This window comes from Nothoprocta perdicaria, unplaced genomic scaffold (genome assembly GCF_003342845.1).
Source record: "Nothoprocta perdicaria isolate Ctin4 unplaced genomic scaffold, notPer1 scaffold_97, whole genome shotgun sequence".
NCBI lineage: Eukaryota > Metazoa > Chordata > Aves > Tinamiformes > Tinamidae > Nothoprocta > Nothoprocta perdicaria.
In genome coordinates, this window is record NW_020456276.1 from 1312871 (window position 1) to 1328064 (window position 15194).

Below are 15194 nucleotides of genomic sequence, written 5' to 3' on the forward strand. Positions count from 1 at the left end.
TGGGTGCCCAGGGTGGGCAAAACGGCCTCCCAGGGCTGGCATGGGCCCAACCCCTCCTCTTGCTGATTTTTGCCCTCAATTTGCCGTTTTTTTTTTTTTTTTTACCCCCAAGAGAAGCTGGGTGCCCTGTGGCTCCTGGCAGCAGCCCCTGTCTCCTGCATGTCTGTGTCCCGTGTCCCTGCGCTCCCCCTCGCTCCTGGCGGGATGCTCCCCTCCAAGGCCTGTCCTGCTCCATCCCAGTGCAGGGGTTTGGATGTATTTGCCTCTTTGTGCCCCCCCAGCTGCCTGTGCAGCCCCCCAGCACCATCCCATCACAACCCCCCCACTCCACTGTGCCCCTTTACACTGCTGTGCCCCCCCCCTCCATCAAGCCTCCCTTTGCACCCCAACTAGTGACCGCCCCCCCTCCAGCACCCGGGGCTCCCCCCGCTCCACGGGGGCAGCCTTGACGATGGGTCCGTGGCCGCCGCCGCATTTAGCGGCCGGGAGCGGCGCGGGCCGGGGCCGCTGCGGGATGGAGCGGACGGGGGCGGCGCCGGGACCGGGGCCGCTGTCGACGGGGACGGGACCGGGGCCGCTGGCCGCCTCGCTGGCCCAGGGGCTGCTCAAGTCGCCGCGGCCGCTGATGAAGAAGCAGGCGGTGAAGCGGCACCACCACAAGCACAACCTCAAGCACCGCTACGACTTCCTGGAGACGCTCGGCAAAGGCACCTACGGGAAGGTGAAGAAAGCCCGCGAGCGCTCCGGGAAGCTGGTGAGCGTCCCCCCCACCCCGAGCCACCCTGCACATCGCCGGGCTCCCTGCTCCACCCGCTATTCCCCCCCGGGCATCCCCCCAGCCGGCCCTGCGGTCCCCGAGCCGCACTTGACCGGAGCGGAGCTCGCTCGTATCCGGCAGCGCCGAGCAAACACCGAGCTCCGGCCTCAAGGGCTTTTCCCTTCCTCCTGCCCCGGTTTCTGCTTGGTTTAGGTGTTGACTCTTGGCAGCCCTGGGCCTCTTGGAGTGCCCCCGGTGTCTGCTTGAGATCGTGGCTCTCAATCAAGCGTCTGGGCCCGTGTGTGGCCAGTTCTGTGTGCGATGGGCAACCGGGGGCAGAGGGTGCTCGTGGCGTGTGGGGAGGTGCAAGGGTGCTTAGCCCCCCTCAGGAAGGGCTCCTGCTGCTTCCCAGCAGCTCTGCCCTTTGGAAAGCAGCAGGCGGGCAAAGGACAACCTTGCACGTGGTTTCCCTGCCCTGTGCCAAGCTCCCCGTGGAGCAGGATGGGACCCATGAACTGTTCTCACGCCCCAGCACTCATGCACCCATTGGGGTGAGCAATGGGGGTCTGTTTGGGTCAGACACAGCAGCAGCGAGGTGGGTGCAAGGCCAAATCTCCAAGGTCCCACAGAGGTGAGTCAGGAAAGCGAGCGCAAATCGGAGAGGTTTTTCTTGTGTCACGCACGGGCTCGTGATTAACTGGGCTCTGCCACTTCCATTAGCCTATCTGATTGTGAAGACACTGCTGTTTTCCTGCATAATCGGGGACTTGAAATACAGCTCCCACTCGCTGCCCTGGAACGATCCTCCCCTTGGGATGGGTGCAAAGTCTTGGCTTTGCTTTTCCGCCCCAACAAAGTTTGTTCAGCAATTCTTTGAATTGCCAGGAAACCTTCCTATTGGTGCAAGCTCCCTAGGACAGGGGCTCGTTTGCCTACGCAGTATTAAGCGGTGATAATGTGAATTAAGTGCATAGGCTGATGGCACTCCAATAAATGCCACAGATAGCCAAGGCTCGACTAACTGGTACCGCACAGAGCCGGCCATGTGGGAACAGGAGGCTTAACCGCAAATCTCTCCTCTTCCCACAAATTCTTTCTTGCACCACTCAGCATTTCCGGACCTGTTTAATCTTCAGGCTTATCCTGAGCTGGGTTGTTATTTGCTTGTTCGCTAAGTGGCTTTCACTTCCTAAATGCCGAGGTGTGAGAGCAGGTAGCACTGCCTGCTCCGGGTCCCCGTGCCGGCTCTTTGCGGCCGCGCTGCCGCCGGCTGAAGCGGTGAAGCTGGAACCGTCCCGCGTGTGTTTGGCCTCTGGCTAACGCCTCTGTCGGGCGCATTTCGCTGCGTTGAAAATATGCATTTTCATATTGAGCCGTCCTGTTTTACTGCCTCCTTTTCCTTGAATTTTAACCATCCTCCCTGGTGTTAGCTCAAAGCCAAGTGCGTCTAATCACGTAGCTCGTTATGGGAAGACTGGGCTCTGTCAAGTGCTGGATTTTGAGCATGGAGAGCTCTCGGCTTTTCCTGCTGTGTCTCTGCTTTGGCAATGTGCTCGCATGTGCCGTGGTGCTGCAAGCTGCACCTGTTTGCATTGCAGCATCCGGCCTCTTTTCTTGCAGCCTGGTCTTTCTTCCAGCCTCATTCCCAAGCATTGGACCGGAGCCAAGTCAAGTAGGAACCGGGACCTCCTGTGGAACTCGCTTGCAATGTCAGAAATGTGTTCTGGGCTCGTGTGATGTCAAGGGAAGAGAGCACCTGGGATATTCCCAAGCAGCAAAGCCTCTTTTGATCTGCAGTAAGGGGAGAATCCTGGTCTCTTCCACTGTGGTTTGTAATCCATATTTCATGGAACATGAAATGCTGCAATTGCAATCTGGAGCAACTTGTAAAGTGCTGCCTGGGGTTGTAACTTAATGTATCTTTCAGCAGCTGCTTAAAATACCCGTTCTACCCCCAAAACTTTAATTAAAGCTTTTTGACTTGGAAAATACTCTTGAATTCCCCACGATCCAGCCGTGGGATTTCCTGGGACTATCTCCTGCAGGGAATTCTTCTCATGGACATCAGTGAGGGAGAGGAAGGGTGCAGGGTCCCGACTGGTACCTGCAGCGGCGGTGTCTGAAGCCGCTGTTCCCATCGAGGAGCAGCTGGTGCTGCCCTTGCAGCCTTGGAGCAGGGATTCGCTCCGATGGGAGAGTTTTTGCAACAAAGCAGCCCCTGTGCATCCCATCCTTTCCTTAGGGATGGGTTTCCCTTGTTGGGTGACTTGTGTGGATGGCCTGCGTGGACTCCTTGGTGTGAGATATGGACCCTGCCACTGGGAGAGGAGAGCCCTGGCTCTGACACTGAGGAAACTCGGGAACACAGGGGCAGCTCCCAAGCTGCCCAGGCTTGGAGGCATTGTGTGCGTTATGGAGGGGCTGGGAAGCAGGAACTGAAGCAGAAACGGCTAAAATTTAACTTGCTAGACTAGCATGAAAGTCAGGGGGAAATTCCGTGGCCGTCAGGAAGCCCAATGCGCTCTTGGTTCTGGTTCTAGGTCTGGATCTGGGCAGTGGCAGCTCTCGGATGGGTCTCATCACGAGCATCGGGGCTGGCGGGTGCCCCTGGCCCCTCTCCCTGTTGCTGGGAGACCCGGTGCTCCGTCTCCTCCAGGATCCCTTGACGGGATTAATGCTGTTCCGCATTCTTGTCTGATACAAAAAAAAAAAGAGGTTCTGCTGGATTCAGTTGTAAATTCAGCCCTAGGAGTATATTGTCTCTCCCCAGTGCCTTTGAAAGAGGATTAGACGGCGTCTATTCTCCGGCACTAACTCTTCTTTCTCCTTCCCTTTCAATTTCCTTGTGGAGGATAACGTGAAAGCCGCGGCGAGGCCGGCTGGGAGCGGTGCTGCGCGTCGGGGCCTTAGCGCCAGGCTTTCCCTTAGCCCTGCACCCTGCATGCTCAGCAACCTGCAATAAATATTTGCAGGGAAAACAAACCTTTTTTTTTCTCTTTTTTTCCCTTTCGTTTTCGCCACCCTGAGAAGCCCTTGTCCTTATCCGCAAGTCCTGCGTGCGGGTCGCGTTCCTTGTCCCGGCTCTCACCGCAGTTGCAGATAAACAAGGAGCAGGGTCAGGCTGGGAGCCTGGCCAGGGCTGCCCTCCCCCTGCAGCACAGAAACCCTTGGAAACGGGGCAAATCCAGCTGATAAAATTCCTTCTCACTGGCATTGCTGCAGTGAGGACCTAATGCCCTGGCTACGCAGGGAGCGGGAAGCCGGGCCCCGGCAGGAGCCTTTTCCCGGGAGCGGGTTGTGTTTCTGCCGCGTGTTCCTGGGAAGCTGGGCGGGTGCCGGACACCGGCTCAGCCCCCTGTGTGTGTCCTCCTGTGCAGGTGGCCATCAAGTCCATCCGCAAGGACAAGATCAAGGATGAGCAGGACCTCGTCCATATCCGCAGGGAGATCGAGATCATGTCATCCCTCAATCACCCCCACATCATTGCCGTCCATGAAGGTGAGACCCCCTTTCTGCCCTGCCAGCTTCCCCCTCTCAACAAAAACGTGGGATTGGGATGGCTCCTGTGTGGGAAAGGTGTATTTAGGAAGTGGGGAAATGCCAGTGCTGGGAACCCCTGCGGCAGGAGCAGATTTCCATGCTTGGAGTCTTCCTTTCCTCCCTGGGGCAACCCTAGCCTTGAGTGCTTGATGAGCCACCGAGGTGGCTCCCAGGGCAGCAAAGCCACGAGGCTGGGAGGGAGCTTCCCGCTGTTCTAGCCTGGGAGCAAATATCCAGCGGGATCGGGATCCGTGTCCGCCCGGCGGTGCCTGCGGCCGCCGCCAGTTATTACCGCGTACGTGAGGTATCCACAGGCCTTTTGTCCTGCAAACAAAGCCGTGTTTGCAGGGCTGAGTCACGCGCGCCGCTGCGGCAGCCCGCAGATATGGAGCTACCTGCAAACGGGAAGGAAACGCTCCCTGGCGTGGCCTGGCTCTTGATCCTTGCTAGGAGCATGGAGAAAATCCACCCTGGATTTCCCTCTCTTGGCCTGGCTCTTGATCCTTGCTCAGAGCATGGAGAAAATCCACCCTGGCCATGCCAGCAAGATGAGGGGCGCACGGAGCTGCTTGTAGCTTCACCCTCTAATTAAGGTGCATGCTAACGAGAGCTTCCTTTGGAGAACCTCACGCCCCCGATGTCTCCTTGCAGTGTTTGAGAACAGCAGCAAGATCGTGATCGTGATGGAGTACGCCAGCAAGGGGGACCTGTACGACTACATCAGCGAGCGGCAGCGCCTCTCGGAGCACGAGGCCCGGCACTTCTTCCGCCAGGTCGTCTCCGCCGTCTACTACTGCCACAAGGTGCGTCGGAGCCGCCGTGCCCGCAGCGAGCTCCCGATGGAGCGGGGGGCTCCAGCCAAGCGGGAGGGGCAATCCCGGGGGGGGATGAATCCCGCTGAGTTGCTTCCCAAAGCTTTGCTGGCCCTGGAGCACTTGGAGATGTTGGCACTGAGGAGCGTCCCTGGGAGGAGTGGAGTGCTGCAAGGCTGCGCCTGGGTGCAAGGGAGGCTGCAAAGCCCCTCTTGGACTGAAGCGCCTGCAGCTCTTGCTTGGAGGCAGCAGCAGCTCCCAGCGAAGCAGCACGGAGCGCTCTGGCCATGGTGTGTCCCTGTCGCCAGCCCTGTTGGGGACAGGGACCCACAGGCCAACGTGCAGCCAGCCACGGCTGCAATGTGTTCCTAATGAGCCCAAGGGCACCGCCCGGGCCGGGATGCTGCACGTGGATAAGGATGGGCTGTAAAATGAGTTGTTTATTGCTCATCTCAGTACTGTAACCTCGTCCTGTTTGAGCCCCATCGCCATGGAGCGATGCTGGTGCCTGCATGGCAGCCTCCTCCCCGCGGAGACTTTCTCTTCCTCAAACACGCTGCGAGCTTAACCCGCCTCTGCCTTCCCTCCCCGGCACAGAACGGCATCGTCCACAGGGACCTGAAGCTGGAGAACATCCTGCTCGATGCCAACGGGAACATCAAGGTGAGGGCTTTGGGCCGCTCAAGCCGTCGTGGTGTATCCGAGCGCTGGTACGAGGGCAAAGCCTGAGCAGGGGGTCCCAGGCGGGACAAGAGGGAATCAACATCCCTTTCCTGAGGGAAAGCCCCGTTCCCGGAGCCCAGGCAGGGAGGTGTGGGGCTGCAGCGCGTCGGGCGCCGCGCTCCACCCGCTGCCACTCGATTGCAGCTGTAAACCTCCCCGTAGATCGCGGACTTCGGCCTCTCCAACGTCTACCAGCAGGACAGGCTGCTGCAGACGTTCTGCGGCAGCCCGCTCTACGCGTCGCCCGAGATCATCAACGGGAGGCCCTACAGGGGCCCGGAGGTGAGCGGTGCCACCCAGAGCATCCGTCGGGGTGCAGGGCTCTCGCAGCAGCCGCCTCGGGGCGCAGCCTTGCCTTGCTGCCCATCCTCATCCTCCCCCGTGCCGCGCAGGTGGACAGCTGGTCTCTGGGCGTCCTCCTCTACATCCTGGTGCACGGCGCGATGCCCTTCGATGGCCAGGACTACAAGACGCTGGTGAAGCAGATCACGAGCGGGGAGTACCGGGAGCCCACGAAGCTGTCGGGTAGGTCAAGCACCGCGGCTCTGCCCTCCCTGTCCCGCTGCCTTCGGCCTCACCAGCCTCTTCCGCAGATGCCTGCGGGCTCATCCGCTGGATGCTCATGGTGAACCCGGCGCGCCGCGCCACCATCGAGGACATCGCCACGCACTGGTGGGTGAACTGGGGCTACAAGGTGCCCGTCGGGGAGCAGGAGGCGCTGCGGGAGAGCGAGTCGCCGCTGGCCGCGGTGGCCGAGTGGCTGCGCCGCTCGTCACGGCCCCTCGTCGAGAACGGCTCCAGGGTGCGCTGCTTCTTCAAGCAGCACCTGCCCGCGCCCGGCGGCGCCCTCGAGAGGCAGCGCTCGCTCAAGAAGTCCAAGAAGGAGAACGACGTATCCCAGGCGCTGCAGGAGCCCGTGCCGGAGAACCCGGCCAAGTCCGTCCTCAAGAGGCCCAAGGGCATCTTGAAGAAGAAGAACTCGGGCGAGCAGAAGGTGCCCGGGCCCAGCCCTCCGCACACGGCCGCTGCTGAGGAGGGCGACGCAGCTCTGAGCTGTGTCCTTACAGACAACAGTGCGGTCCCCACGGCCGTGCCCAGGAAGGGCATCCTCAAGAAGCCCCCGATGAGGGAGTCGGGCTATTACTCCTCTCTGGAGGGCGGCGAATCCCCGGACGGGCCGGACTTGGGGAGCCCGGACGGCAGCCTGGACCTGGATGGCAGCGTGTTTGCCGAGGGTCCCGCCGTGGAGCCGGCTGCTCCGGGGCTCCCCGTGCACCCCAAGGGCATCCTGAAGCACCAGAGCAAGTCCTCGGGCGGCCCCGTGCCAGAGCCGGGCTTGGTGCGTTTCGGAGAGGGTCCCCGCGGCCGCCCCGGCAGCGCCGTCAGCGAGGACAGCATCCTCTCCACCGAGTCCTTCGAGCAGCTCGACCTACCTGCACGCACGCCCCGCGGTGCCATGCGCGGCTGCGTCTCTGTCGACAGTTTCCTCCGCCTGGAGCAGGAGGAGGAGGAGGAGGAGGCCGGGCGCCGGCTGCGCCGCTGGACGGTGACGCACTGCCCCGGTCCCCTGGCGCGGAGCCGCTTCTCCCCGTGGGACTGTGACGGGGTCACCGAGGGCTGCAAAGGGGGACCGTCGGTGTGAAGCTGAGCGGCTGCCCCCAACCCGCTGTGGGGACAGGGCTGGGTCCCCGGTGCCTCGTCCCCTAGCCCCGTGTCCCACCGGGGAGCACCGGGGCAGCAGCCCTGCTCGGAGCCAAAGCCCGCGGCTCCTCGGGGCCCCGTGGCCGTGGTCTGGTGGCCCTGGGGCCTGGTGCTGCCGTCCTCCCGTTGCTAACGGGCTCCTCATCTCCCCGTGGGGAAGAAGGGTCGTTCTTGTCTGGGTCTGCCTTGATTTTTTTGTTCCTTTTGCACTGTTTTTGGCTGCACAAGGTGACGCGTGGGGTGGGTGATATACCTCAAACGGGCTCGAGATGTAGCAGGGCGCTGGGGTGGCCCCATGGTGCCCCCCGAGGCCGGTGCCCCCCCTCTGGGATACCTGGATTTACTGGCAATGGGGGCCCAAGGGCTCCAGCTCCCAATGTTTCCCCTTCCTGCTGGAAGAGCAGCTGGTGGGGTTGGTACCACAGGAAACCCTGAACTGTGTTGGAAGGGGGGGAAGGAAAAAAAAAGTGCCTTTCCTTAAGGCATCACTTCTTTATTTATTGCCTTGTGGTTAGTTAATGTACAACTTCCTCTGCACTGGATTTTCCTGCCTCTGGGAGCAGCTTCCCGAAGGCAGCGCTTCCCGCAGGGCCGGGAGCAGAGGGCTCGATGCTCCTTTGCACTTGGCTGCCTCGCGGGCACTGTCCCCTCCTTGTTGTTGTCCCCTCCTTCCCACAGTGTTTGGAGAAAACACGGATTTAAATTAAAGGCCGAATGTGGACCAGGCTTCTGCTTCACCTGTTTGTTGCATCCCAGCTCCTTTTCCAGGATGGAGCTGCAATTCCCTGCTCCAGCCCTTGCTGAGCCATTGGATCTGTTTTTACGGCTCTAGGAAGCACCCTAAGGATGTCCCCTTTCCACATTGGTTGGTAGGGGTTCCTTGGGCCTCCTGGCCCTGCCCTTTGCCCGCTCCGGCGGCGTTCCTGCGTGCCAGGAATGCCCCGGGCCCCCTGCTACGCATTCCCTGCGTGCTTCCAGCGGCGTGGGACAAGGCCGGAGCGCTGCAAAGCTGCTCGTGGGACACCCGGCTTAGCAAGGGCCAAGTCCCTTCCAGGGACTTGCTCCTGGCCCCTCTTCCTGCTGCTGCAACTAGGGAATGGGACCGCTGCATCCCAGCCTTTCCTTCCCGCAGGGAATGCGGATGGATGCAGCTGTTTGCCCCAAGCTCATTCCCAGCTCTCTGGGCCCAGTCCTCTCCATGAGCAGGCAAATTCCCCCTGGCCCTGGTGCCTTTTTCCTTGTAGGGAATTGTCACCTGGATGTGACTCGGGCACTTGTTTGGTGGCACTTGGTTTTGGGATGCCTGCGGGCTCCCTGGGAGCCGGGCTGATCCCAGCGCCGCGGAGCAGCCTGTGCTGGGAATGTGGGCTTTGCTCCAGCTGCAGGGAGCAGGCAGAAGTGGGACCGGCTCCGTCACCCCTCTGGGAAGCGGGCGGCTTTCCAAGGGATGGGGAAACAAGTCGGGCTGCCGGGACTGGGAAAACCGGCACGGTTGGGGATGCCAGGGACTCGCTGCACAGGTCTGGCCTGCGGGACCTGCCCTGTGTGGCAGCGATGCCACCTCTGCAGGGGAGGGGACACGGGGAGGCGGCTGCAGCCTCTGTCCCATCCCTCTGCTCCCAGGCCCTGCCCGGCTCTCCGAGCCGGAGCATTCCCGGGGGCAGCCCTTGGAAACGGCCCCTTTCCAACGCCTCTCCTCCTGCTTGGGAGCTGCCCCTTCTTCCAGGCCCTCGCTTATTAAGGGCTCCCTTTCATTCCCTGCAGATCCACTGCCACCTCGCAGACCCCTGTGTGTTTTGCAGACCCTCTTGCGTTTTGCAACGCCCTCCCCGTGATTTGCAACCCCCCACTGTGATTTACAAACCCGCTTGTGTTTTGCAGATCCTCCTGTGTTTTGCAGGTTCTCCAGGATTTGCAGACCCTCTCGCGATCTGCAAGCCCCCGTGGCCGAGCTCCCGTCGCTCCCCTGCGCTCGCTGCCGTGGGCTTGCAAAGCTGAGGGCGACGTGCCCCGATGGAACATTTGCCAGCCTGCAAAATGGGGTTTGCACCATCCTGGGGGCACCATCCTGGGGGCAAAATGGGGTTTGCACCATCCTGGGGTTTGCACCATCCTGGGGGCAACGCCGCAGCGTGGGCGAGCAGCAAAAAATAGGGGAGAAAAGGGGTTTTGGAGTGGGAAGCTACTCTGAAGCTGCAGACAGCTCTCAATGGGGCCAGGCTGGGAATTCCCGGAGCCGTCAGCACTACCCGGCCCCGAGGGCACCAGCCGTGAGTCACCCGGCGCCGCCGTCCGGGCTTGCGGAGCCGCCGGATGCGCCGGGCCCATATTTGGGCTGTTCCGTGCAGAAACATCCCGGCTGCAGAGCAGGAACGCAACAAATCTCTGATGTTGCCGAGCCGCCCTGGCGCTCAAAGCGGGACCCTCCCTTCTTTTTTTTGTGCGTTTCAAGCATTACCTGTTTGATGCCGGCTTGCTTTGAAGACGAGAAATCCCCACATGAAAGTCTTGCCGGTTTGGGTGACACTTTGCTAGGAGCCGGGAGCAGCCCAAAAAAGGGAAGCGTGCGGCGCGGCGCGAGCTTTGATCCCGGAACGCCGTTTCCTTCAGCTGCTCCAAGCCCGGGACCAAAACCATGGTCCGGAGGCCGTAGCAAAGGGCTCAGCTGGAAACGCTTCCCAACTGTGGCCAGGAAGCAGCTCTTCCTGCTCCTGTCCTTGCCGGGTGCTGCGAGATCGGAGCAGAGCCCGGCTCCTGGCCTGGCTGCTGCCTTCCCAGCGCTTTCCTGGGCAGTCTGTACGGACGGATGGATGGAAAGATGCAAGGACAGATGAATGGACAGTTGGATGGATGGACGGACGGATGGACAGCTGGCTGGCTGGATAGATGCCTGGCTGGCTCGCTGGACAGATAGCTAGAGGGATGGATGGATAGATGGATGGATGGATGGATGGACGGACGGTTGGATGGATGGATGGATAGATAGCTGGCTGTCTAGCTGAATGGCTGGATGGAGGGATGGATGGAGGGATGGATGGACGGATGGACAGGGAGGCAGCGCTGCCCCTGCTCCCACCAAGAAATCAGCCCTGCCGTGTCCCCCGTCGGGTCCCGGCACCGCGACAGCGGCTCTGCCATCAGTTATTTCTGCGGTCTTAACCGGCTGTCTCGCTCTCCCGCTTTCTCCCGGGTGCCTTTCCCGGCTTTCCTGCCCCCTGGCCGCCCTGCCCCCCCCCCATCCCACCCACCCTTTGCTTTGATCTGAGGAAGCAGCAATTGATCCTCTTTATCTTTACTGTGCTCGAGACATTCCCAGCGCTGCCCTTAATTAAATTCCTCTCCCGTTTTCCTCTCGGAGCCTCCTCCCTCCCCAGCTCCAGACAGGTATTTATATTCCTTTTTAAGGTGCAATTAAATGATTAGGTTTGTCCTGTGAGATCCCAGGCGCGGGGCCGCCCCCGCTCCCCTCTGCGCTCCTCCGAGCTTTTCCGCTAGGAATTCTTCTCCTCCAGACACGCTGACCCCGGGGGGAGCCGGTGTTTCTCATGTAGATCAGTCGCAATTCCCCCGGCAACGGCGCAGGAATGCAAAGCATGTTATCCTTGGGAACTGCCCTTGTTTCCTGCGGCTGGCGGGGGGAGAGGGAGGTGCTGGGGGTCCCCAGGCTGCTTCCCACCGCCACTCTCCTCCTCCTCCTCCTTCTGCTTTTCATCCTCCTTCTCCTTTTCCTTCTCCTCTTCCTTCTCCTTTTCCTCCTACTCCTCCTTCTCCTTTTCCTCTTCCTCCTCCTTTTTCCTTTCCCTCCTCTTCCTCCTTCTCCTTTTCCTCCTTCTCCTCCTTTTCATCCTCCTCCTCTTTCTTCTTTTCCTTCTCCTCCTCCTCCTTCTCCTTTTCCTCCTCCTTCTCCTTTTCCTCCTCCTTCTCCTTTTCCTCCTCCTTCTCCTTTTCCTCCTCCTTCTCCTTTTCCTCCTCCTCCTCCTTTTCCTCCTCCTCCTCCTTTTCCTCCTCCTCCTCCTTTTCCTCCTCCTCCTCCTTTTCCTCCTCCTCCTCCTCTTCCTCCTCCTCCTCCTCTTCCTCCTTCTCCTTTCCTCCTCTTCCTCCTTCTCCTTTTCCCTTTCCCTCCTCTTCCTCCTTCTCCTTTCCTCCTCTTCCTCCTCTTCCTCCTTCTCCTTTTCCTCCTCCACCTCCTTCTTCTTTTCCTCCTCCTTCTCCTTTTCATCCTCCTCCTCCTCTTTTTCCTCCTTCTCCTTTTCCTCCTCCTCCTTGACTGCCAAGCAAAGGGGGAGGCAGGAAGACTCCGTCAGGTCCGCAGCGCTGGCTGCTTCCCTGCATCCCCATGAAGTGCAATTAGCCCTCAGCTCCCCAAGCAATTAATCACCATGATTTCTCGGGGGCTCCTTGCAGGGATGAGCTTCCCGGGGCCGGTGGGTACAGGAGGGCCCGGCAATGTCCCGGCTTGGCCGCAGCGCTGAGGGAATTCCCGGCAGTGCCTCGGCGGCAGCGGGCGGCTCCGGGAGCCCTCGCGTGGCTGCGGCTGCCGCGGAGCCTCCTTGGCTCCCCCGTGCGCTTGTCCGCTCTACGGAGCCCCCGGCAGGACCATGCAGAGGGTGGAGGAAATAGGGATAAAGGGAACACGGGACAGAGGTGCAAGGCCCTTGCAGCGCGGTGCAATGAGTGTCCTGCATCCAGCTCGGCGGGTGCTGCCACCCCCCATCAATCTGCACCAAAACAAGGAGCTCCTGCCCCAAAAGCGCTCCAGGCACGGGGGGCAGCACCCTGGGGTGCCCCTTGCGTGCACAGGGTGGGGGGCACATTTGCAGCAGCCCCCAGCGGATCCTAGGAGCAAGGATGGAGCTCCCGGCCACATTCCCACCAGGACAATGCGCTCGTGCTCCGCAGAGCTGCACCCGAGGAGCCTCTGCCCGTGCATATATTTTTATATATATATTTATATATATATGTGTGTGTGTAGATATATTACATAAATATATACGTCTGAAATAATTTAAGAAACAGTCAAGACAACAAGCCGTGCTGGTGCGTGGGGCTGGGGGGCGTCCCCTCACCAAGGGGGACGCGAGTCTCGCGGGAAACGCCAACCGCACGCGCACACACACAGGGCCGGCGGCCCGGGAAGGAAGCGGGAAGCGGGGCGGGAAGCGCCGCAGGAGGCGCCTGCCGCCCTCGGGAGCGGGGCCCTCCGTTCACTCCTGCACGCGGGGCTCCTTCGCTGGCTCCGTCTTCCCCACCCGGGGATGCCCACGCGCCCTTTTCCTGCCACTTCCCGCCCACGGTCTGGCGCCGTTTGGAAGCCCAACGCAGTGACACGTAATTTAGCGTTTGCATCCCAAATTCCCGCATGCTGCCCTCCCCGGCCTTCCCGAGGACTGACAGGGCACCGCTCCATCTCCACCAACGCGACAGAGGGCAAAGGAAAAGCAACTCAACCAAGAGCGTGGAGGCGGCAAACGGAGGCTCCGGCCGCCGGCCCCATCCCGGCTCCCCTCGGCAGGAACCGGGAAGCCCTCGGGCGCAGCGGCCGGGCCGGGGATCAGCTGGGAAGCAGCACGTGCTCCAGCAAGTAGGTGATGGAGTCCCAGTGCTTCCAGAGGAAGAGGAGGAAGAGGACGAGCAGGGCGGTGCTGAGGATGCGCATGCGGGTCTTCATGAGCGGCGTGATGAAGTTGGCGATGGTGGAGACGAAGACGAGCAGCACGGCCATGAGGGCCAGGATGACGTTGATGAACTTGCCCAGGAGGGCCCGCGCGTTGGCGTTCTCCACCCCTTCCAGCTGCACCACCTGCTGCTGCTGCTGCTGCAGCTCCAGCTTGGTGACCCGCGTCAGGCAGGACTCCACGGCCTCCTGCAAGGCACCGGCCGCGTCAGGGCCCCGCGCCGCCCGCCCGCCTCGTCACACGAGGTGACGGTGTCCCCCGCGGTGCCTTCACCCACCTGGATGTCCCGCGCCCTCTCGTAGGACTGGTAGGCCACCTTCTCCTCCATGCTGGCCAGCTCCTGCTTCAGGTTGGTCATCTCGTTCTGGTGCAGCTCCGTGAGGTCGTTCAGCTGCTCCTCCAGGCGCTCGTACCTGCGCGGGGAGGTTGGAGGACACAGGGGCGTTGGGGACGGCGGTGTCCCCAACATGCGCAGACCCCCCTGGGCCATACGGCAGTGGCCACTTCCATCCATGAGCTGTTGCGTGGTGGCATCAGCACAGCGCAGGTGAGCGTGTCCCCGTCCCCACGTGCTGCCACCCCGCCTCCCCTCCGCTCTACCTGTAGCGCTCCTCCTGCAGACACTGCGTCATGTAGGTGTAGTCCCGCTGCAGCTGCGCCTTGAGGTCCTCCATGGAGTCCTCCAGGTGCGACTGGCTCTCCTTGATCTCCCGCAGCTCCTCCAGGATGGTGTCGAAGCTGTTGTGGTGACTGTCCAGCGTGTTGGACTTGGGGCTGCCCAAGCCGCCGGGCCCGGCGCCGGAGTTGCTGCCGCCGGCCGAGCCCGACGTGGCGCTGGAGCACTCGTCGTCGCTGCCGTACTTGGGGCTGGAGACCAAGGTGGCACTGCCGCTCAGCGCCCGCGCCGCCTCCTCGGGGTGCCCGTCGTCCAGCGTGTCCTTCAAGTGCGCGATGTTGTCGGCGCTGCCGAACTTGTTGCGGATGAGGCTGGCGAACTCGCGGGGCTTGGACACCACGGCGGTGTGCGTGGCCTGCGACAAGCCCGAGAGCCCCCCCTTGACGCCCTCCACGACGCCGCCGCCGAAGCCGCTGATGCTGGAGCGCACGTTGGCACCCACGTCCTTGAGGCCTTGGTGCATGTCCCGGAAAACATCCTTGGGCTGCCGGGAGGGCCCGTTCTGCTCAATCTCCTTCAGCTTCTTGTGGTAGTGCTCGAGCTTCTTGTGCAGCTGCGCGATGGTCTGCGCCGACTTCTGGTTCTTCTTCTCGAAGACCTGCTTGATGCGGGAGGCCTGCTGCTTGTCCGCGTTGTTGGCCAGCTTCAGGTACTCGGCCACGTTGTCGTCCCGCGCCTCCTGCTCGATTTTGATCTGCTCCGTGATCTTGAGGATCTTCTGGTGCAGGTGCTCGATGGCCGCCTTGGTGCGCTGCGGGTCCGGGGTGCCCTCGGGGATGTCCAGGCAGATGTTGCCGTCAGCGTCGCCGTGGCCCACGTTGGAAGGGAGGCTCAGGGCCGTCACGTCCCCCTTGTCCAGCTGCGGCCAAGAGAGAACAGAACAAAGCTCAGAACAGCAAGGCCAAGCCAAAGCTCGGCTTGGAGCCCACGGGTGACAGCCCCAACCCGCTGCAGGGGCAACAAGGAGCCCAAACCCAAAGCCAATGTCCAACCTGTCACCAGAGCAGCCAGGAGAGCAGCGACGGAGCAGCCTGGAAGGATCTCAGTTCTGAGTATATATTTATTTTCAGTTCAAATGCAGATTTTCCCCCCATTTTCCCTCCCCAGGCACAACCGCTGTAAATCGTGGGTCCACTAGTGAATGGGGTGGGTACCCTGGTTACGGAAAACACGGACAAAGCAGAGCTGCTGAATGCTGCMTTTGCTTCTGTGTTTGTCAGGGGCAGCCCTCTGGAATCCCAGGCCCTAGGGACACACGAAGAGAGTGAGAGAGAGGAAGGCTTGCCCTGGGTAGAGGAAGAGTGGGTCAG

At 61.4% G+C, this 15194-nt stretch overlaps 2 protein-coding genes across 2 annotated transcripts in view; one reads left to right on the forward strand and one right to left on the reverse strand.

Annotated features, from left to right (window-relative positions):
• Positions 1-514: 514 nt before the first annotated feature.
• On the forward strand, positions 515-7515 carry NUAK2 (NUAK family kinase 2). Its single transcript, XM_026053227.1, has 7 exons — positions 515-754; positions 4135-4255; positions 4949-5100; positions 5707-5772; positions 5995-6114; positions 6225-6357; positions 6426-7515. Exons 1-7 carry the CDS (start codon positions 515-517, stop codon positions 7472-7474), a joined length of 1881 nt encoding a protein of 626 aa, XP_025909012.1. The 3' UTR covers positions 7475-7515.
• Positions 7516-12517: 5002 nt separating this feature from the next.
• Positions 12518-15194, reverse strand: part of TMCC2 (transmembrane and coiled-coil domain family 2) — a 17746-nt gene continuing 15069 nt past the window's right edge. Inside the window, exons 3-5 of the mRNA XM_026053228.1 lie at positions 13809-14743; positions 13486-13621; positions 12518-13396 (exon numbers count right to left, since the gene is read on the reverse strand). Coding sequence (XP_025909013.1) covers positions 13085-13396; positions 13486-13621; positions 13809-14743 — 1383 coding nt within the window. The 3' untranslated portion in view covers positions 12518-13084. The remainder of the gene's footprint in view (positions 13397-13485; positions 13622-13808; positions 14744-15194) is intronic.

Bases quoted from the DNA above. Each gene is read 5' to 3' on its own strand.
- NUAK2 (XM_026053227.1), top strand. From the start codon at position 515: ATGGAGCGGACGGGGGCGGCGCCGGGACCGGGGCCGCTGTCGACGGGG. The intron at 5,773-5,994 runs GTGAGGGCTTTG...ACCTCCCCGTAG, and splicing joins ATGCCAACGGGAACATCAAG to ATCGCGGACTTCGGCCTCTC. The intron at 6,358-6,425 runs GTAGGTCAAGCA...CCTCTTCCGCAG, and splicing joins GGAGCCCACGAAGCTGTCGG to ATGCCTGCGGGCTCATCCGC.